The 21322-nt window shown below is 40.3% G+C and overlaps 1 protein-coding gene across 2 annotated transcripts; it reads right to left on the bottom strand.

The window, feature by feature from the left end:
- Positions 1-586: 586 nt before the first annotated feature.
- ARL6 (ADP ribosylation factor like GTPase 6) lies at positions 587-18571 on the bottom strand. Of its 2 annotated transcripts, none has more exons than XM_059466745.1 (8): positions 18267-18571; positions 15892-16045; positions 14049-14110; positions 12302-12370; positions 9884-9978; positions 6003-6132; positions 4513-4568; positions 587-1442 (listed from the first exon to the last, which is right to left on the bottom strand). In XM_059466745.1, the coding sequence occupies exons 2-8, from the start codon at positions 16012-16014 to the stop codon at positions 1417-1419; spliced, it is 561 nt and encodes a 186-aa protein (XP_059322728.1). In that variant the 5' UTR covers positions 16015-16045; positions 18267-18571; the 3' UTR covers positions 587-1416. The 2 variants fall into 2 exon arrangements, with proteins under 2 accessions (XP_059322728.1, XP_059322727.1); XM_059466744.1 differs by having other exon boundaries at positions 15892-16022.
- Between the last annotated feature and the right edge of the window lie 2751 nt (positions 18572-21322).

The following is a 21322-nucleotide window of genomic DNA, read 5'->3' as shown; positions in this document are numbered from 1 at the left end:
GGTGTTTATTAATTGTTTATCTAAAAGATTTTCTTTCGGCCCAACAGAGGTCTGCACAGCAAGTCAGCCATGGGCACACTGAGAGCCCCCGGGCGGTCACTTATCTTTATACCCGAAGTTACGTGTACAATATTTATCATTTTTCCCCAATACCTTTTACCCTTATTGACCAGTGCACTTTTAGTAATAACCAATCCCACAGTGCCACCATCACCACAGAAGATGGAGGCCAAGAAGAAGAAGAAGAAGGACAGGACACGCCCCAATTCCTCCATCTTACTTCTTTAGACCCCCCTGTACCAAAATCCTAAACCCTGTGTTTTACACTCTAATTAACTTATCCCTTCACCATACACCCAGTGAAACCTTCCCAGTCCTCATACAGGCGTCGTCTCCTGTGCAGGATCAAAGTCCAGCCACCAGACACTTCTGGCAACATTCCAGGACTCCCGAGCCCCCCCAAGGGTGGTCTCGGTCACTCTGCACCTCCATCCTGAGGTGCTGAGATCCCACACTCAAGTATCTGGAAGAGAAGTCTAGTGGATTAGGTAGTGTAAAAAATATATGCAACTAATAAAAAAACCCCTTGGCAACAGAGATACCATTTTATTACATATACAGTGCTATATCCACTTGAATATGGATAAACAAATTCCAAATGAAATTAATAGAAAACCAGAAATCTCTAGGATGTAAAGACCATTAATGAGCATATTGAAGTTAAAAAACCCAATCAGGGCATGTCATATATTTGAAGTTTTATTGATGGGAATGCAAATATAACCATGGTATAATCACAAAAAAAACAAGTAGTAATATTTCATTAAAAGCAATTTCTTAAAAACATCTGCAATCATCTATAACAAATATACTGAACACTTGAATCCTTATATCTTTAATCAAAATACTCTTATAGAAGTATATTAGAGATGGATAATAAAAACCCAACATGAAACTTCAATATAAAAAAATTGCCAGTAATGCCTAAAACTGGGCATCTAAAATCAGTAGGTATCTTATGTAGATGGATTTCAGGAAGTGCTGATTACTCTTTCTCTAGAAAATAAATATTCCCATTTGCTCAAAACATGTCCCCCCAAAAAAACAGGGGCATTTACTGATGGCTAATTATCACCTAAACCTCAAATGAATGCAGATGTTTATTTTTAACACATATTTTTTTTGTATATGCTCTCCAGTCACAAGATTCAATTTAATTCATCAATGTGCATACCTGAGGTGCTAGGCTGCCTACATTCAGTTTTTGTGGAAGAGAAACTAAACTCAAACAAGTCAATACAGGATATTTTAGCTGAACTGTTCATCTTCTTCAAAGCATTCTTCCTTTCCAAGGAACTTGTTCTTCACCTACTGACAAAAGGTGTAAAAGAACCCCATAGATCCTTTATTTATCTCTCATGTCTTCATTGCTTGCATCTGACCTGTTAATAAAAAGAAACATCTAGACTAAGCACAAGATCAATTCTTGCTGCATTTTGCTTTTTGAGAGCATAAATAGATGTAGATATTTTGGTGTAGTTGCAAGAATGGGAGACAACAAAGCATTTGTTTTCAACCTGCCTTCTCATCCACTTCTGAAATTCCTGTACAGCCAAGTTGTTTTCCCCAAATCTTGCATGTTTAACAGGGAGACTTCACATCTAATACAATTTTTGTCTTCTTCAGGCTTATAAGATCACTTTGATGACCATAAGACCTGGAAGTTTGTTTTATGAAGTACGCATTTTAATTCCTTGTAGGCATTTTGGCTCCCACCTAACTGAACATGAACTACCCAACAGCAAAAGATTTAAAGTTTGGTTTCTAATAACTCACATGAAAACTTTGCAGTCTGTAGCCACACTTCTCCATATTGCTGCCTGATTGCCACTTCTCAACTCACTTCAAACGTTTTCTTGGTTACCAAAAGCATCCAGCATCCCATTACAAAATGTGGAAATCAGCACAATCTCTCCCACTAAGGGGGAATGCTGTGAGACAGGTTTGTTTTACCCTATGGAGGATGTGCTGTTGCAAAAGCAACCCCATTACAAAATAGGGGAATAGCAAACTCAGCCTTCACTATGGAGAAAAACTCACAAAGCTTTCTGCTCCTGCCACCCCAACTGTGAAATGGGTCTGGAAGGGGTAACTAAGAAAAGCTTGGCTGCTGACAAGAACTGTGTACTCATTCACCAGGTGTCATTTCCTCCTCTGAATTTTATGGCATCCCCAGGCTGTGATTTAGGGACTACCATAACTACAGATTTGTTCCAAATATTTCCATCTGGTGCCCTAGGAACGATGAGAATCAAGAGTAAAAATTTGTCCTTGAAATATCAAAGTATTCAGCCTTTAAACATATAATTGCCAAACTACATGTGATTAGGTTAACAGTACCGTTTAAACTCAACCCCTCTTCAGCTTTTGGGTTCACTGAACCAGGGACCTAAAGGAAATTTTCAGATAGAGTCAGTCCCTTCATGAGGATTTTCAGCTCAAAAAATTAAGAATTTTAACACTCCATAAGAAATGAATAGCTGTAAGAGCTATGTGAGTGACAGCAGAAGCATCTGCTTGCTGTGCTTAAAAAAAAAATCTACATATATAACTTCAATATTTTGTCAGAAAATATTTACACAAGCATTTGAGATCCTTTTAAGTAGCATGAAGCTATGTAAAAACCCCAAATTTGGATTGAAACTCTTAAAAGGTTCTTCCAAGAGAAGTGGGGACTCCGAACATAGCATGAAAACATTACTAAGCCAGAACTGTGCCTGAAATTAGGAAAAATTATGATTTGGAATCTGCCTCTATGATGATAGAACACAGGAGAGGAGGAAACCCAGTACCAAAATCCTGGTGGAAGATACATCACTACTCCTCTGCAGGGCAGTAAATCCCTTTCCAAAGACTATTTTTGGCAAGCAGCCCTCCCCCTGAAAACATCACCCAGTGGTTTTGTACTCTACAATAACTGGGTAAAACAAACCATCTTTTTCTGGCCAGCAGGACGAGTCTCCGTCAAAAGGACATCCTGGTGTCCCCAGAGCAGTGGGGATGGGTTAGGCCGGGCCAGGGCTGGCTGTCACCCCTGTGGAAGGGGCTCTGTCCCCACTCCAGGGCTGGCTGTCACCCCTGTGGAAGGGGCTCTGTCCCCACTCCAGGGCTGGCTGTCACCCCTGTGGAAGGGGCTCTGTCCCCGGGCCAGGGCTGGCTGTCACCCCTGTGGAAGGGGCTCTGTCCCCACTCCAGGGCTGGCTGTCACCCCTGTGGAAGGGGCTCTGTCCCCACTCCAGGGCTGGCTGTCACCCCTGTGGAAGGGGCTCTGTCCCCAGGCCAGGGCTGGCTGTCACCCCTGTGGAAGGGGCTCTGTCCCCACTCCAGGGCTGGCTGTCACCCCTGTGGAAGGGGCTCTGTCCCCACTCCAGGGCTGGCTGTCACCCCTGTGGAAGGGGCTCTGTCCCCACTCCAGGGCTGGCTGTCACCCCTGTGGAAGGGGCTCTGTCCCCACTCCAGGGCTGGCTGTCACCCCTGTGGAAGGGGCTCTGTCCCCAGGCCAGGGCTGGCTGTCACCCCTGTGGAAGGGGCTCTGTCCCCAGGCCAGCGCTGGCTGTCACCCCTGTGGAAGGGGCTCTGTCCCCGGGCCAGCGCTGACACCCCGTGGCCAGCAGGGCACAGCACAGCCGGGCGCAGCAGCCGAGCCCGCACCACCCCAAGCACTTCACAGCACAAGCAACACCAGCCAGGGAGCTAAAACTGGGACCAGCCTGCCAAAACTATGCCACACTTCACTAATCTAAACATTGAGCAGGAGGACAAGAGAAACCAGAGCCTTACCAACACACAACAGAAGGAGACACGACATCTGTATCAAGTTGGCAATTACACAACATCTGTATCAAGTTTGCAATTACACAACATGTGTATCAAGTTTGTAATTAAAGATGCTGGATGTCAGACATCATCCAAGCTGGATCTGATATTTTCCATGCAGTTATGAGTGTCTGAATGTCCCATAATCGTTATGGTGTAAGAAGTTCTTCTTTTGGCTCTGGATTAAAGAGCTGAAGGTGTATAATTAAAACCAGTGTATTTGTCTGTGTACTTGGCTTATTTTCTTTCACCATTTCTTGGTACATAACATCAAGTTATGCAAAACAGGGATAGGACATTAAGAATAAATGAAAGAAGAAACTGAACTACCACAATAAGAAATTGAAGTGTGGAAGCTGGTATTGTATAAATGAAAGTGCTGCACTGCTTGCCAGAGTGTGCATTAGTATTTCATAATACACACTTTGGTCAGGGAAGGCCACATGATGTTTTGTGTACATTAAGGAGGTTAAATAAAAGGCACATATGAGATAGAGCTTTAGTACTCACTGTGTAATTTGATCTGACAGCAGAAATGGACAGAAAGAAAACAAAGGAAATAATAAAGAAAAAACCTTACAAAATGAAAGAGTTAAACAGACTGAAAATACAGCAAGAGAATTACATATGATATACCTTGAAGCCAATCCACACCTTCTTGTAATCCTTCTCCTTTAAGAGCATCACTGGCACTGAAAAAAACAAATCAAATTTCAGAAACATTGTAAAAATACCAGTTTTAGCTGAGTCATCACCAAACTTGTAATTTACATAATTGCAAAGTAGCATCAGGTAGTTTCCTTAAGTTTTCTTCCTATGGAGAAGACTGCTCCTCAAATAATATAGGGTACCTTCCCCACAGGGAAACACCATTTCATGATATGATCTCTTTTAATTCCAGTTTCAAGGCACAAGGAATCACTGCTGGAACATGAGGGGCTCTGGGAGAGCTCCCACACGAGGCAGGCACCTTGTTCTGCAGCACCTCCCTCCTCAGACAATGCTGTGAAAGATGTTTACTCCCTCCAACAGCAGCCATGAATCATGGAATCATTTAGACTGGATAAGACTTTTAATATGATTAAGCCCAAATGTTCTCCACACAGTTTCTACACACAGTGAGAATGCTGGAGTACCAGAAGGAGGAACTATGTGTGTGTACACACTTCATTGTAACAGCAACCCCAGGAGTGTCTGTTAATGTATAAAACCGTTCTGCTACACTGAGAACAGTGTAAATCCACCTTCTGAATCACTGGGGGATAACTGTTTAAATGCTCTTCATTCTTCAATTTGTGAATCACAGCACAGCAATGAATCTGGACTGTAACTCCAGTTCCCTATAAAACCATCTGCCAAGAAACTTGGGAATTCATGAGTGTGATTTCTGGACAAAAACAATGCCCAGGTAATCAAGTTTAACATGAAAGGGCCTAAAATGAACATTGTACCTTTCAGCAGCATTTAGCTGCTGATTTCACTTCTATTTATAACAGCTGAGGACTTTAATAGGACAAAACTTCTATAAAGCACTTCTGATAAAAGGAGAGTTTTTTCCATGTAAACACCAGCACTAAGTAAAGCTTACATCCTTCAGGAACAAAAGGCTACCTCCCACAACTAAAAATCCCCCCAAACATGACTTGGTAGAAAGAGTACAGTGTCTCTCTGAATACAGGAGAGAACAGTTCACTAAATGGCCTTTCAACAACAGTGAAGTATCTGTAGAGTGGAAAAAACTCCAAAGATTTTATTATTGATATTCTCAAACCTGCAAGGTAATCTAGCAGAAGCACTCTGATAACAATTCTACTCAAATTCCCAGCAAAATATAATGTCAACTGTTCTCATAACAACTCTTTCCGATTTCACTGGAAATCCTCCATTCCATTACTTGGCTAACAGTTCTGCTGTGAAAACTTTACAGACACAGTCTAAATGAATGCATTGTACATTTAAAGTAAGTTTCACCATAAGTATTTTATTATTACTGTTTTAGTGTTTTATGTGTGGAACCTGTCTTTTAGCTACTCCCCTTATTTTATACAGCAGGGAGTGGCACGACAGGGCTAAAATAGGAACGCACAAAGTAATGCCAATAAAAGGATAGAAAAAGAGAACTTTACCAGATATGCCAGGGCTTGTCTTTGATGTTTTCTAAGGACAGCAGCTGAGACACTTTCACAGATGACACTGCATCCCTGAGGTCCATCTTGTTAGCAAAGAAGAGGATAGGCAGCCGGCGGTGCTTGATGTCTAGGCACGAGCAGAGACACAACTCTCAGGCCATGAGGCAGCACCCAATAATCTCTGCAAGTAACAAGCTACAAACAACACAGCAAGGTGTTCTGCTCACCTGGAGCTGCAATCCTCTGAAGGTTGTATCCTACCAAAATGCACACACTGTTGGGTTCACCTGGCCTCTGCTACATTCTTCCAAAATGCTCACAAACTTCCTTGCAGGCTTTGGAATCTTCCACCCCCTCTCCCCCTACCTTATAACCACACTTCAAGCTTGGGTAGGGATTGCTGGTGAAGCTGAGGAACAAGAGATCAAAGCACTGCCTACAAACACTGCCTATCTCTGCCTGGTGAGGACTGGATGTATAAAATGGATGGAAAAAATAATTTGTGCTCATTCATAATATCACAACAATAGCTGAGAACGGTAGTCTCAATTGTCCTTTAGTGTCCTGGAAAGCATCCATTACTTCAGAGAATTCATAAAACTGGAAAAAATGCACATGTGGACATCCTTTATTCTCCCTTCCCTAGAAGGACTTCTCCAGAAGCTCTTTCAGCTAGCAGTGACAACTACAGACCAAAGTACTCTGGCAATTTCTGGGATACTTACACATAGGCAAGTTTAAACCTCACCGATTACCCCAAAAGACTGTATGGTGATTGAAAGGAAACAAAACATATTCTCTTCAAAGTTACAGATGTAACACTGCCAAGAAAATTACTAGCACCAAGACTAACTCTCAAATTTTTTCATATTATTTATACAAAGAATGATATACAATTCATATATACAATGATATACAATTCATGATTAGAGAAAATCTAGGTTTTAGTCTATCCATCAGTGCTTGATAGGAAAAGAACTTACACACTACCACCTCAATGAAAATTGCTACACAGGCTCTTTTTAAAATAGTAAAAATAAAAGGTTATTTCACACAGGAAACTAGGTGAAGATTTATTTTAAAAAGTCAAACATAAGCCATCTGTCCCTGCTGATGGGCAGGAAGATGATAAAACCCCCCAAAATCCCAACGAACTGTCAATGCTGAAATGGTTTGAACTCTCCTAATTATGTTCTCTTCCACCTTCCTACTAAACCTTTCCACAGAATCAGTGGAGATAGCACTACTTCCCCATATTCATTCAGAGATGGTAAGTGCTGATCAAAACACTGACAATTTTCACAAACTATTTACCCTTCCTGGAGCTCTTTTGTCCTCTGATACCCATAAACACAAGTCAAAGGCCTCAAAATACAAGCAAATAATTAAATCTCTGTTTTGATTCCATAGTTGAACAGCTATTGAGTCCCCCGACTGAAATTTTTACAGTAATTTACAGTATAATTAAATGAACCCTGGCAGCCACAGTTTGCAGGCTATGGGTAAATTAAAGCCATATAAATTACCTGACAACACATATGCAAACAGCCAAGTTAATCAAGGAGTTTCCAGTGTTTTCCTAAACAATTAGAAAGGGGCACAACCTTCCCAGCCAGACCCAAAGATATTTACTAAATAAAGTAACGGTCACAGAAATTTGTATTTTCTGCCAAATTTCCCTCCCACAATTTTCACAGTTACTAATGGAAAGCAAAATTTTTCTGGCTGCAAGGGGTTATGAATCAACACATTTAAAAACATTCCAGACACTAGATGTGTGATGTGCAATTTTACACAAAGAATTTCAAGTTTACAAGAATTTCAGTTTAGTTTAGAACCATGTGCTGGAGGTGAAGTGACCCAAGAGTCATCATCTAATCCAGGTAATCTACAATCTTTCAAAGCGCTGAAGAATGAAATTTGAGTAAAAAACCAAATATGATACAGTTACCATTAAAAAAACTGTTATTTGAAGAGTGCATTGTCCATTAATGTCAGTAAAAATAATTTATAGCTCTCATTCACAAAAGACTCCCAGGTAGTACAACTTCTAACCCCAATAGTGCTTCACAGGACACGTTCCCTTCCCTTCCCTTTCCCTCAGGCAAAGCCTGGCAAAAAGACAGGGAACTGTTTTACTGTGGGATTGCTAAGATTTTCAGAGACAGGAATTGATTTAATTCAATTGAAAACTTGGGTAAATACATACATTTAAAACACTCCAGGAGGATGACACTGACAGAAGCAGATTGGGAGAGAGTAGGATATGCAGCAAGAAAGAAAGAATACTAACACAAATAAAAGTACTGATATAGCAAACCTGTTGTATATTGATTCACCCAACAGCTACTTTTATTGAACATTATCCTAAAATAATTTTTTAAGCTCTTTGGTTCTCTTACATGTGATATATCAAAACTGATAAATCAGTGACACCGCTGCTGTCGGAGCTAAGCCACACCAAGGCAGAAATCCACAACTGCTGTCTCCTGGCTCTCAGGACTGCACTCAGTGGCCAGAGCCTGGTCTTTTGGTCTTTTGAACTTGCAGACACAAACTCATTAACAACTGAACAGCACTGACCTGCTAGGTCAGCATTAGTGACCAAGAAAATCCTAAATGAAAAGCCTCACCTAAGGTTGCTTCTACTCTGTCTGAACATTTTTATTCTTCTGCCCTCTGTTAAACCAGTAGCTTCTTCCAGCAGCTTTACCTCTCATCCTTGGCCCTGTGTGGGTCACTCCCCTAACAGAATTGGGTTAACTGCTGCAGTTAATTCCTGACTTGGGACAAAGTGCCCTGGCCTCTGTGTAATCCACCTGCAGCCTTTGGCTCACCTCATCCTCCCTGTGACTTTTGTAACACTGCCTTTTCAGTGCCTGCTTTTGAAGTAGCCCATACCCTTGAAAGAGAAATTAGACTATGAGAATCAGAAGGTCCAGTCAGCACCAGCATCTTTGTTGATAAATTAAAGTGTTGTATAAAGTCTTCATGGAAAATAAAGCCATGGGAACATATTTGTCCCTATCGCACATTGCTTTTCTTAAAATACAAGTCAGCTTTTCCCTTCTTATTTTCAGCATGGGAATCCCACAAGTTAACGCTCTATCAGTTTAATACATAGTTAAGGAATCACAAGATTATTTCACTTTTAAACTTCCTAGATGTAGATTAATATTCTGGTTAGGCAGAGCAACTACCAAAACTGCTGAAAGTAAAAATTACATATTGCTTTCAGACACATCTCAGTAATGTTGAATATACGGAAAGGCAAAGAATTGACTGATATCAGAATTTAATTAAGCAGTCTCATGTAAAAAAACCCCAACCAAATCCCTAAAATCAGGACCCTGATCACAGATCCTCTCATATCCTCTTCCATTGGGAATTGAAACTGCCTGGTGTAATTATCCCTTTGGATTTCTGGCTAAAGTACAAAAAATTATAATGAAGATGACAAAAGAAAGTTAAATAATCTTTAAAGTTAAAGAAAGTTAAATAATCTTTAAATAATTAAAGGAATTAGCTGTCTTAATGGAAAAAACAGACATGGTGACACAGTTTTGTCTCTGCTGGTCATCACAAGAAGCCTGTCCTGCTTCTAACTCAAAGTCTATTCTTTCTCAAAACAATGTAACTTTTGATCTATATTGATTAATAAGAGACCAACCCAACTCAGTGAAGAAAGCTGTAGTGTGACCAATTTCCAAATGTGAATAGGTAAAAAAAAACCCCCCACGTTTTGGAAGGTTATTGTGCTAATATTCATGAAAGGTTAAAATACTTGCAAAGTACTCAGAATGTGTCAGATTTTCTTAAGCTTTTCTTAAGGCAACATAACAAATATGGACACAGAATGGGAAAAAAAGCCTCCTCACCTGGATGATTCAGAAGGGTGTCAAGTTCTTCTTTGGCCACAACCATTCTTAATTTGTCACTGCTATCAATGACAAAAATAATGGCTTGGCCTTCTCTGCATAACATAAAAAGAGCAAAGAGGCAAATTATAGGTTCTCAAAGAAATGAATATTCTGTGAATAAGAAAAGGCTTCAGAAGAAACACCAAGAAAAAAGTCCAAACAAACTTGATTTTTCCTCTAATTTTTGTCATTGTTATTTACCATTAACATTTGAATCCTGTCTTATTTCTGAAATTCAATCTTTTGGTAACATGCGTATTTTTTTTTTGGGATGAGGTTGTTACCTGCCCCTACAAGGTTCACTCTCCACACACCTAGAAAAGCTTGGTTTTACTACCCAGACTGAAAAATCAACTTCAAAATGTAACCAACTGCTATTTTGACATTGTGGTCAGGGAGGGAAAACCCCCATAAAGACAGATCTTCACAGAAATTCTGTATTTCCTGTACTAAATTTATTTAGAGAAAGGTCAAATATCTTTTTAGACAAAACCTGTGTCCACAGCTAGACATATGCAGGTTATTTTAATCTTTACATATCCTGCATAAACAGGATCTTTCTTTTTTTGTTTTCTTTTTTCAAATAACAGGTAAAATCTTTCAACTATTTCAAATCATTTGGACATTTTGCTGCTAGTGTGACCGCAGTCACAACATAAATGCAGCTACTCAGGTCATTATTTCAGGATGTTAATGACATTTTGACTTGACGTTCCATTTATTGAAACTTGTTTTGAAAACCAAATAAAATCTCACCAATTCATAATTCACCTGTTGTAAACACCCACAGAAATATATTTACATTTTAATGTAATCACTTCTCCTTCATTTTAAATTTCTCTGAGACACCATTATGAATACATTCTTTACCCTCCAGCACCATCTACCTTTGTATTTTGATAAGAAACAGATCTATACCTGCTGGAAACCAGAAATAACCTGAGCAGCCCAAGATTGTATGAGAAGGCCCATTCTTTTATGGTGTACAGAACCTTTACTAGATAAAGCTTTTGCATATGAGCTGGAAATGCCTAAGCAATTTTCAAGAGCACAGAGTATTTTAGTAGAGGAATGAAGAATACTGGCATGTATTTATCACCAAAAAATAACTTCATAAAGAAGTATCAGGGATAGGGCTACAACATGACTTTGAGGTTATTTAAGATAAATGTACTTAGAGAATGAAGTAGAAGATACTTTCAAGATAAACAGAAGAAAAGTCCAGACTTGAACTTTATAAACTGAACAGCATATAATTATTTTTATTAATATTTTTATTTAATTAACAGGAATTTTTGTTTTTATATTATTCTTAAAAGTTAATCTACTGCACTTGTTCAGGACCAGAGGAGGATACAAGTGCATATTTCACTGTCAGCATAACCTAAAACACTCCCTTACTGTTAGGGAGTTATTGTTAAGATGAAAAAGCCATTTATGCCCCACAAGGGATAAGTTACTGCATTAAATACCGCAATCACAAAAATTATTTGCTTATGAAGCACTCTGCTAGCATTTTGAGAGCAGCCTGAGGGCATCAGTTACTGAAATGCAAATCTAACACTCTTGAACAATGAAGATCTGCTGGCCAAATGTTTTCAATGCTAACACAATTTGCACAGGAAGGAGAGGAAGCATTAATCCTCAATTAAAAAACAATTTAAGCTCTACCACAACTGATATTAATATTTAATCAATATTATAATCTTCAGAATTTATCCCTTCTACTTCTCCAAGCTACTTCTGCATGGTTTTGTATTGTTCATGTTATCTAGATCAGGATCAGGCATTGCAGAATAGCAATGAGACAATGCAAATAAAGATTAACTAAACATGTGTAATAAATAACATAAATAATAAAGATTCACTAAAAGCTCTAAAACCAGAGAATGGAGTTGATCTATTACCAAAAGGCAATACCAGACTGTTATAAATACAGAAAATATCCTGTTTAATAAATGAAATTAAGAATGTGCATTCAGGTTCTTAGTTACATGTGCCTTATCCTCTGAGGTTCATTCCCCTCACCTCTAAAACTCTCAGCCATCAGCCAATATCTTGCAGGTTTTAAGTAACTGACCTACAGAAGAACTCAAAAGCTGGAAACCTGGATTTGTTTTCAGGTTTCAACATTTAAATCTCATTTCTAGTATGCTCCCCAAAGTTGTCCCTGAAAGCACAGAGTAACACCAGATAAAAATTTTCATTTGTTAGAATAGAAAGTTTTATTTATCCAGAGTAAACCTGCTGTCAAACACCAGGTAAAAGCCTTCTCTGAATCATTTCTAACCACTAGATATTATCACACCTCTGTTTAAATAACCTGCACAACAGTTCATAGGAACAGCAATGCTTTAATATAAATTATAGGCTTACTTGTAGTAGTGTTCCCAGAGGTCTCTGTATTTCCCTTGACCTGACATATCAAACACTGTGAAAGACAAACTGCAAAGAAAAGAAATGCATGAGGCCCAGGAAAAAAGAACAAAATTCAAACCATATCCATTTTCTTTGCTACCCTGACCCAAAAAAATAAAAAAAATATAAACCAGATCAGTTTGAATCCCAATCAACTGAGAAAAATTCCCAAAAGAACTCTGGTTGCATTATCTGCCTTCAAATGATCCTACTCAGCTTTGCAGCCTTATTATAGAAATATTTCACAATGGGAAATGTGTTTATTGTCTGAATAAAAGAACTAAACCAATTATTTGAAGTTGCATCAAAGGCAAAAAAAGCTCCCATTCAGTCTCTCTGTCATGCTGATATCAAATACTGTTTATGAGTAAATGAAATTCAGATGAACTTAAAATCCATGGCCTGTCTTAAATTCTGTCCCTAGACAAGTATAAATGTGAGCAAAAAAAAAGGCTTAAAAATATAAAAATTTCACCTTCAGGGAAAAAATAAAGAGTACATTTTGGGAAAAATGGGTGAGTTCAGATGACCAAGCTACAACGAGCAGTCTTTTCCACTGTGAGATTTCACCCAAACACTACATAGAGCAAGGCAACTTACTGAACACTACAAAAAGTTCTCATCTGCTCCTGAAATGTTTACAGAGGCAACATTGAGTTCAGAACTAGGCTCTTCTTTTTTGGGTAGCCCCAAGTAGCTCCCCAAGTGGAGGGCACCAAAAAAAGGAGGTTAGGAAAAGGAAGCTCTCCAGACATCCTTCCCACTCCATGTCCAGACAGAGTTGTGGGTTTATCAGTTTGTAGAGTTTGAGGTTTGGGGTGGGTTTTAGTTAGAGGTTGTTTTTTTAAACATTCTACATGGTGTATTTACAAGTCATCATCTCCCCTACTACAAGATCAGAATAAAAAAAGCAATATAAATTTACATTCTCACATGTGAAGTCCCAAACTTGCCTGATGTACTTTATTTGCACAGAACTCAGTTGTGGAAGCTCTTAGAGAAATAAAAAAGCTATCACTATGACATATCAGGTCAAGGAATAAACAATTTTCTTGCAGATCTCCCACCCAGTGAGGCCGTACTGCTTGGTTTGAAGACACACTAAAATATCCAATGAAGGCCACAAAATAACAAAATGATGCTGCCTCCTTCAAATATCCTCATGTCACGCCATTCTTTAGATAATCTAAATCTTAGTCTTCATTCAACTAATGACTTATGACTCTGCTTCCTGGCCTTTGCTCCTGCCACCTTTACATTGCTAATGCTGTAGCCATCCTTTTGCATTTAATGAGATTACACTGCAATCTGTTCAGAGTACCTCCAGTGAGAGTGCTTAATTTAGGTTACCAGATTGAGAGTGGAATTTAGGCTGCCACCTCAGCAGCTGTCTCTCCTCCAGTCTGTAACAGTGCCCTATTCTCAAACCCAACAGACAGGGATCAGATGTTTATACAGGCTACTGCAAAAAAACGAAAAAACTTTTAAAAATTTTTTAATAGTTTTATAGCAGCACAAAACACATATTATATTCTAACACAGTCCTGGATCATATTAAGTCTCATGGATAGTACATTTCAACAAACTGCAGTGTCATGTCATTACACCCCATACATGATACTCAGTTACAAACCCACTTAAAGAGATCATTAAGTCCAGCTACGGTGTAATAATCATTACTGCTACTGAAGAAAGAAAGTAGTACCTTGAAGTTTTGAATTTCTCTATACTGAATCCTATTGTTGGAACGATGTCCTGAGTTTGAGCCTTTGAAGGAAAGAAAGCACACATTTTACAACCAAATTAGAAAATGCAAATACTGAAATATATTTAAAACATTAATAAATTACAGATCTGTTTTTGCCCCAAACTGTGAAATATTAGGAAAGTTCCCAGAAAAGTAAAGTAATTCAGAATCAAGGGTTTTGTGTTTTCTGGGGAATAGAGTAAACACTACTGGAACTGCCAAAACACAGAGCATTATTAAGAGCTCTGTCTGATAACTGATTTACTACTGAGCTGGTCAAGGAACCTATCAGCTAAGTTGGTGGAAAAGAACAGCTCCTCTAAGAAGCATGGATATTGAGCAGGAAGAAAGGTCACACCCCATAGATTACAGAGCTGTCTGAGAAAGTGACATGCAATCCTTGCACAGACTCCTTGAGCCCCTTATTCCAAACACCATCCACAGGCAGGTCCAGCAGAAACAACTGCAGACAGATGGAAACACATTTGGATTTACCAAGCCCTAATATATTGCTCCTGGGGCAAGGCAGAAGTTCTTCAGAAGACCGAGGTGAGCCAGAGATCAGAATAACCTGTCCATTGAACTTACTAAAAATAAACAGTTTTATTAACTTTGTTCTAATGACATTTGTTACATGCTAGACTATTTGGCATGTCTTGCAAGGGCAGGACTTACACAAGTTGGATACAAAGTTATCCTCCCATAAATTCTTATTACAAACAAATTCTATTTCTTCTACTCATGTAATTCCACTGAGAGCTTCTCTAATGCCCATTATTGTGACAAATCTTCAAGTTGGAGTTCAACTGTAGTTAAGAATCCTTTACTGCTTAAGGAATGACATAAGAACCCTCTACAAAAAAGGTCTCAGTAATTACATAAAGTACAATTTGCCAGGTACACATTGTAGCCTTTCTCCCTAACAACTGGCAGCACATAGCAAGGAGTTTATAGTCTTTGTTTATAAATCTACTAAATTTTCAGTGGAAGAATAATTGCCAGGAATGGAAGAGTAGCAGACTCACCACTATGTCACATGTTTTAAACAATGTCCAGTGGACTCATCAGGTAAAATTTAATGAAAATTCATAATAATAATAAAAAAAGCTGTGTCCTGATATAAACAGCAAAAAGCAGTTTCCCAGGTGCAAATTACCAAGATGCACAACCTTTGGCTTTGAACATGCCTATCAAAATTAGTCCATTTCTAGTCCATAAACATATCTATAAACAAGAATCCTACTTTCAGAATATTAGGCACTCCTGGAGGCCTCAAACACTTTTCACTGGATGAATACACTGCAAATCGCAATGGTAATTATTTTGAAAATTATTCTGCTTTAAAAATAGTGAAGTCACCCTTAAACATGCATCTTCTTTTTATTTCTATTTTGTTATCTCTTATGCCCTTAGTATTTTCAAGGAAGTGATTAAAATAAACATAAGTTGTTGTACAACTGTATTAATCCTAAATGTTCAACATCACTTGTAACTGTAATCCTGTGACACTTATTTAAGTGATTTAAGTGACTGCTTCAGATCCTGATTTCAGCCATCACAAACCCTTCTTTGCTGGGTGATCTTAACAAAAGTGTGCCATGTTAACAGTGGGGTTTTTCTGGAAAATAGTGTGCATGTGAATGCTTACCCTCAGCTTCAGTTAGCTGGAAAATCTTAAAACATATTTGTTCCACTGTGCTAAATCACAAGCTCTGCACATCTTTTCCATGGATACCCTTTGTAACAGCATGCAAGCCCAGATCAGACAAACCCCCAGCAGTGAACCACGCAGGCTACTCACATTTGAAGGTTTAAGTTTATTGATGATCGTCGTTTTGCCGCTGTTGTCCAAGCCAAGGCACAAGACGTGAACCTCCTTCTTCTTCAGGCCAAGCCATCCTGCCAGCTTGTCAAACAATCCCATGGCTGTGGCTGCAAGTCACAGGGAGCCCAGGCTGTTGAGGCAATCAGAGCTGCTGGCAAAGGGCTACCTGCAGGGCAGCGCTGGCACCCGGGGCGGGCATGGGGCCGAGCAGCCTCACATCGCTGGTGTGAGCAGCACCCGCACAAACACGGCCCCAGGGCTGGCCCTGCACATCAGCCCGCGGAGGGTAAGCTGATTACAGCCAGGATACCAAAGCAGCCTGGCTGTTTATAGCCCTGTCTGTATCACACAGTGCCCTTGATTCACTGGGCAGGAAACCGGAGCAGCCCAAACGGGGGCACAACGCAGCGCCACCAGGGCGCCCACCAAAATGAGCAAAACCAAAAGGAGGGTCATGATATTTACCTCAAATTGCCAGCAGTACACCATTCCAACAACAAAACAGTATTTCCCTTCTGCAGCACCTGCTACAGAATTTACTGACCCCTGCATTAAATAAATTATTCAATTCAAACTCTAGTTTGCCAATATTGACATGTATAAATTAGGAACTCTTCATTCACCACAAATAGAAACTGATTAAAATAGATCTAACAGACACCAAAACATTCACCCACACGTCAGGGAGATGCCAAACCTCTGCTGCTGCCCAGACCCTGGCTGAAGTTACCTGGCAGAGGCACATTCAAAGGAGATTACATCACGTGTTGCCCTGCAATACCTGGCTAAATGCTCTCTGCAAAGAGGATAACCCTTGTCTGCCCTGAATGAATTCCAATGGAAATAATTTCAGCAATCAGACTACTGAAACCTTCAAGATGCCTTGAATAATAAAGTATTTAATTCATGTCAGAGGATTTCTGGAGTGCTGAAGGCTGTTTTTTTCTTAATAAAGTAAAACACACACAGCACTGGATAACTCAGGTTGCAAGCTCAGGAAATCATAGCAGGAGGAGGGAAAGGTAAAAAAACCCCATCAATAACAAACCTTTGATCACACTTCTTCACTAACTGACTACAACATGATTGTTAACAGTTTTCAGTAATTTGAAACTTTGCATTTAATATAGTCACAAAAGTAATCATTCTGGCTAAAGGATGATTTTTCCTTTTTAAACACATATCTTTCTTAGAGCTTTCTATGGTGCATTTTGATTCAGGACTGGTCATGATCTACATTACAGCTACACAGAATTATTACCAGGTAAAAAAACCCCAACATTAGTTATAGCAAGTCTCTCATTCTAACTCCCTTTGTTTTACGCCCCACTCCTTTTCTAATCCATATATACAACTCACAGAGCAGATTAAAGCTGTTTATTATCAAATTAACCTGACAAAACCCTGCTCCAGCACACATTACTTTCTTATCTAATCAAGAGCTTCATCTATCTATTCCAGATGGTCAAAAAACAGAGGGTCAAAAAACACATTCTAGAGGGCCAAAAAAATACATTGTAGGCACTCCTAAAATGAAACAGGAAGAAATACAAGCGCTTAAAAATACGTCCAGGGCTTCGCTTTTAAATCCAATACCTTAAATACACCTTAAATAAATGTTTCTAGTAACATTTTAATTAATGCCATGTTTTTCTAGAAAATTTCCCACCAGTTATTATTTAAGAACAGTCCTTATTTAAGAACACATGGGAAAGAAACACACCCTTGGCTTCTTGCCCTGCCCCTATTGTCATGTTTTTTCTCAGCTGTGAAGAGTTACAGCAGTTACAGCTAACACAGGTGCCTTTTTCCCCCTCTTATTTGCCAGCTGATATTTTGCCTACAGTGACATACAACATACATCTCAAAAATGATTTAAGCCAGAGTCTGGTCCAGGAGCTTAACAGCAAATTCTCTACGCTTTTTTCTTAAGAAAGGATGTTCTTTCACATCTGATCCTTGTCTATTTCCAAACCTAATCAACAACACAGAAGATTTAATCAGAGAAATAGAGAGCAGCCAACAAACAAGCTCCAAGCGATGTCCAGGTGTTTGAAAAACAAACGAATTTTTTTCGGAAGAACTGCCTTGTTTAGGTTTAGGGCTGGATATATTTCAGTGGTCTGAGATCCAAAGAAGGGAAAGACTGAGCATGTGGGCTAATTAGCATGGGAAGCAAGATAGTCATTAGCCAACAGAAGGCAGGACACCAACTGATAAGAGCTGTAGCCAGTGAACATTAATGCCCTCGTTTGCTAAAATGTATAAACAGTGAAAAGCTTTGCTGGTGGCCGTGCTGGATTTGCCGCCCAGCTCCCCTTTCAGCGCAGAAGCAGAAATAAATCAAATACCTGGGCTCTGTGCGTGGCTCGCCTCCGGCACACGGGGTGCAAGGACCCAGTCCGGGACCAGGCCTGGTGCGGGGGATCGCAGCTCCCAGCGCCGCCCTTAACTCCCTCCCGTCCGCACCGCAGGGCCTCGGCAGCGGCCGCGGGTCCCTTCTCACAGGCCAGGACGCGGTCTCCTCTCCGAGAGCAGCACAGGGTCCCCGGGAAAGCCGCAACAGGGAAGGCCGGCCCCGGGCCCCCCTCCCCGGTGCGGCCCCGCGGCCGCAGCACCGACCTGGGCCCGGGACGCGCCCGCGGGGCCCGCGAGCCGCCGCCGCCGTTACCGAGGAAACCGGAGCCCCGCCCTCTCCCCGCTCCACCAATCGCGTCCCGCCGGCCCACCCGCTCCGCCTCTTCCGGCCACTGGCGGGAGGGCGTTGGGGCGGGGCCCGCCCGAGGCCACGCCCCCGGGCTGTGGGGCTGAGGGGGCCGGGGCAGGGTTGGGGAGCGTCCCCTTCATTCTCCGTGTGCAGCGCCTCGGGAATCGCTGGTTTCCAAGCGCTGCCTTTCCCGAGAGTGCCTGGATAAATCCTCGTGGGGATTGCGATGAGCACAGAAGGAAACCCCTGAGTCAGAACGGCCACCCGAGGTGTTGCCAGCACCGCCCGTTCCCAAGCGGGCGCTTTGGCAGAATCTGGAAAATCTCAAATTCAGGCGGCACTGGGGCAGTGGCAGCAGCAGGGCTTGAGGGAAGGCAGCCTGGCCAGGCAGGCACAGGGGCTGAAAATACACTTAGGATTTTTAAAAAAATGATTTATTTCATTTTAATTTTTTTTCATTTTATTTTTATGCATAGCATAGTCCCCCTAGGTTCAATGTCTGCTGTATTTCCTGTATCCGGAAGGTTCCGAATAAAATATGAGATTCCCTCGTAGTGGCATTATGAGTCACTGAAGGAACAGGCAGGTAGCATTAATCCCACAGTGAAACACTGTAATTAAGCCCTTCCTAGACTCTAATCAAGTTGTGAGGTATATCTGGTAGAGGAGGGTGTTTCTGTTTGAAATCAGCCCCTATCTGAGGAGTTCTGAACTCAGTGGAGAACACAGAATGGCAAAGGCATTTCTGTAACCAGATCTAAAATGAAATATTCATCCTTCATTATGTGCACTGTGTTAAACCTGACAGTCCTCAGTGTGAAAGCTCTTCCCGTGTTAAATAAAGAGGATGTAATGGACTGTGGGCATCTGACACTCATTTCCTATTACTTTACAGCTACTTCTGTTCAGTCTTGCATTGCATGCATGTGATTTTATGCAATGAAAGGCTCATTATAGCTTTAAGCTTTTTGAGGTAGGGCCTGGTTATTGTATATGGCATTCACTTTTCTGTGAATTGTCGTGCATTGCCCTGGCATTATTTACATAATATGATCAGTTTTAAAACTGCTTTTGTCAGTGAAAGCTTTGACAAATACTAGAGGAGTTGCATGGCTCAGTGAATCACCATGAGGAGGGAGAACAGTACTGCAGAATCTTAATAGAGCATTAAAAGCCATTTAAAATTCAGATTCACAGTGTTTCCCAAGAAGGAGAGAGCACGGCTGTTTGCAGCTTTTAATGTGCAGTTTTTTTTCCCTGATGCTGTGAACTGTGTGTGCTTTTTGAGCATAAATGCTCAGTGGTAAGCACAGAAGAGCATTTTTTAGCTGAAGAAAACAACACCACCCCGAAGCATCTCAGGTGTTGAAGAGTATTGCCAGTCCATCTTTATTAGTACACCACCCCATGTTAAGCAGCTGGGGTTTTTTTGCATGATCATGTATGGCTTCACTGTGCATCATTATATTAGTAACTTAAGGCCAAACAAACACCATTAACTCAAAAATAACCACCAGTACTGTAACTTTTATTTGCTAATAAATATCTTAATAAACAGGCTTACCCCATCTGTAAGACCTGATAATGCCTCTTAGGAAATCATAGAAAAATAAAATACAATAATAATCAATAACTTGTACTTTGTACAAAAATCTCATTATGTTGCTCAGCAGGTAGTTTTGCCAAACCCCATATTCTTTCTGCAAAGAGATGGCATATGTGATGCAATTCACCTTAAAAACACTCTAATGTTGAGAGCTGAGCATTCTATTACACTATTAACTTGTAGGCATGCCAGCACATGAAAATTTACATGAAACATCATAGTATCATAGGAATAGAATCATAATAATAAAGAAAATAAGAGAACACCACTTTTCAGTAAATAATAACAACTTCACGTCTAATGTAAATTCCCCTTGGGACTGCAAATTAGTAGGGTAAGCTTTTTATTCCATGGATATTCCTACAATACCGTTATAAACAGGGGAAAAGAAAGTGCAGTGGGACGTGTATGGGAGATGTATTAGGTGAAGAAAAGGAATTTTGGGGAGCGAGGCAGTCCCAGGGGGAAGCACCGACACTGGCTGTGCAATGTTCAGCTCCCAGAAGGAGCAGCTCCAGAGGAGCTCAGACCATGGAGCTGGAGCCCAGGGCCTCTGCAACTGCAGCACCAGGGCAGCTCTGCTGGGAGATGAGGGCTGAGGACTGAGCCACGGGTAGTTGTCATTATTCAAATATGTCTTGCTTAAAGAAGCAATGGCAAAACAAACCTTTAGCAGGGGTCCTTAAAGAAAAGGTGGGTTTCAGACTACTGATAGGGATATGAGATCTGTGCTGAGGCCATGGTTTGATTTTGTAAAATAATTTGCAAGTATTATGACTATACCATTGCTTTTGAAGCCATCTACCTCTGAAGTTTTGACATGGCTGCTTAAATATATAATCTAAAGTGTCTGTCATCAAATATTTATTCATATATACACATACATTGATACATTTTATGGCTATGCTAGAACAGCAAACTATGAAGAGCAGTCATATTTAGTTTTGTACAATCTAATTTCACAGAAGAGACAGAGATTAAAACCCCTTTTAATTCAGATACATTTAAAACCAACACACAGAAATAGATAGAGGCTATCCTGAGAAAACATACCAACCACGTTATCTTCCAAAAGTAAATCAAAGCTAATGTTT

This window comes from Ammospiza nelsoni, chromosome 2, assembly GCF_027579445.1.
Source record: "Ammospiza nelsoni isolate bAmmNel1 chromosome 2, bAmmNel1.pri, whole genome shotgun sequence".
NCBI lineage: Eukaryota > Metazoa > Chordata > Aves > Passeriformes > Passerellidae > Ammospiza > Ammospiza nelsoni.
This window is presented reverse-complemented; position numbering and strand designations above follow the sequence as displayed.

What these genes read in the sequence shown, in the direction of transcription:
- ARL6 (XM_059466745.1), bottom strand. Translation starts at nt 16,014, where the DNA reads ATGGGATTGTTTGACAAGCTGGCAGGATGGCTTGGCCTGAAGAAGAAG. An exon ending in CTCTGGGAACACTACTACAA is followed by an intron (nt 9,979 to 12,301) that starts GTAAGCCTATAA and finishes TATGTTATGCAG; the next exon opens with AGAAGGCCAAGCCATTATTT. An exon ending in AGGTGTGGATTGGCTTCAAG is followed by an intron (nt 1,443 to 4,512) that starts GTATATCATATG and finishes TTTTATTAACAG; the next exon opens with GTCAGATGCAAGCAATGAAG.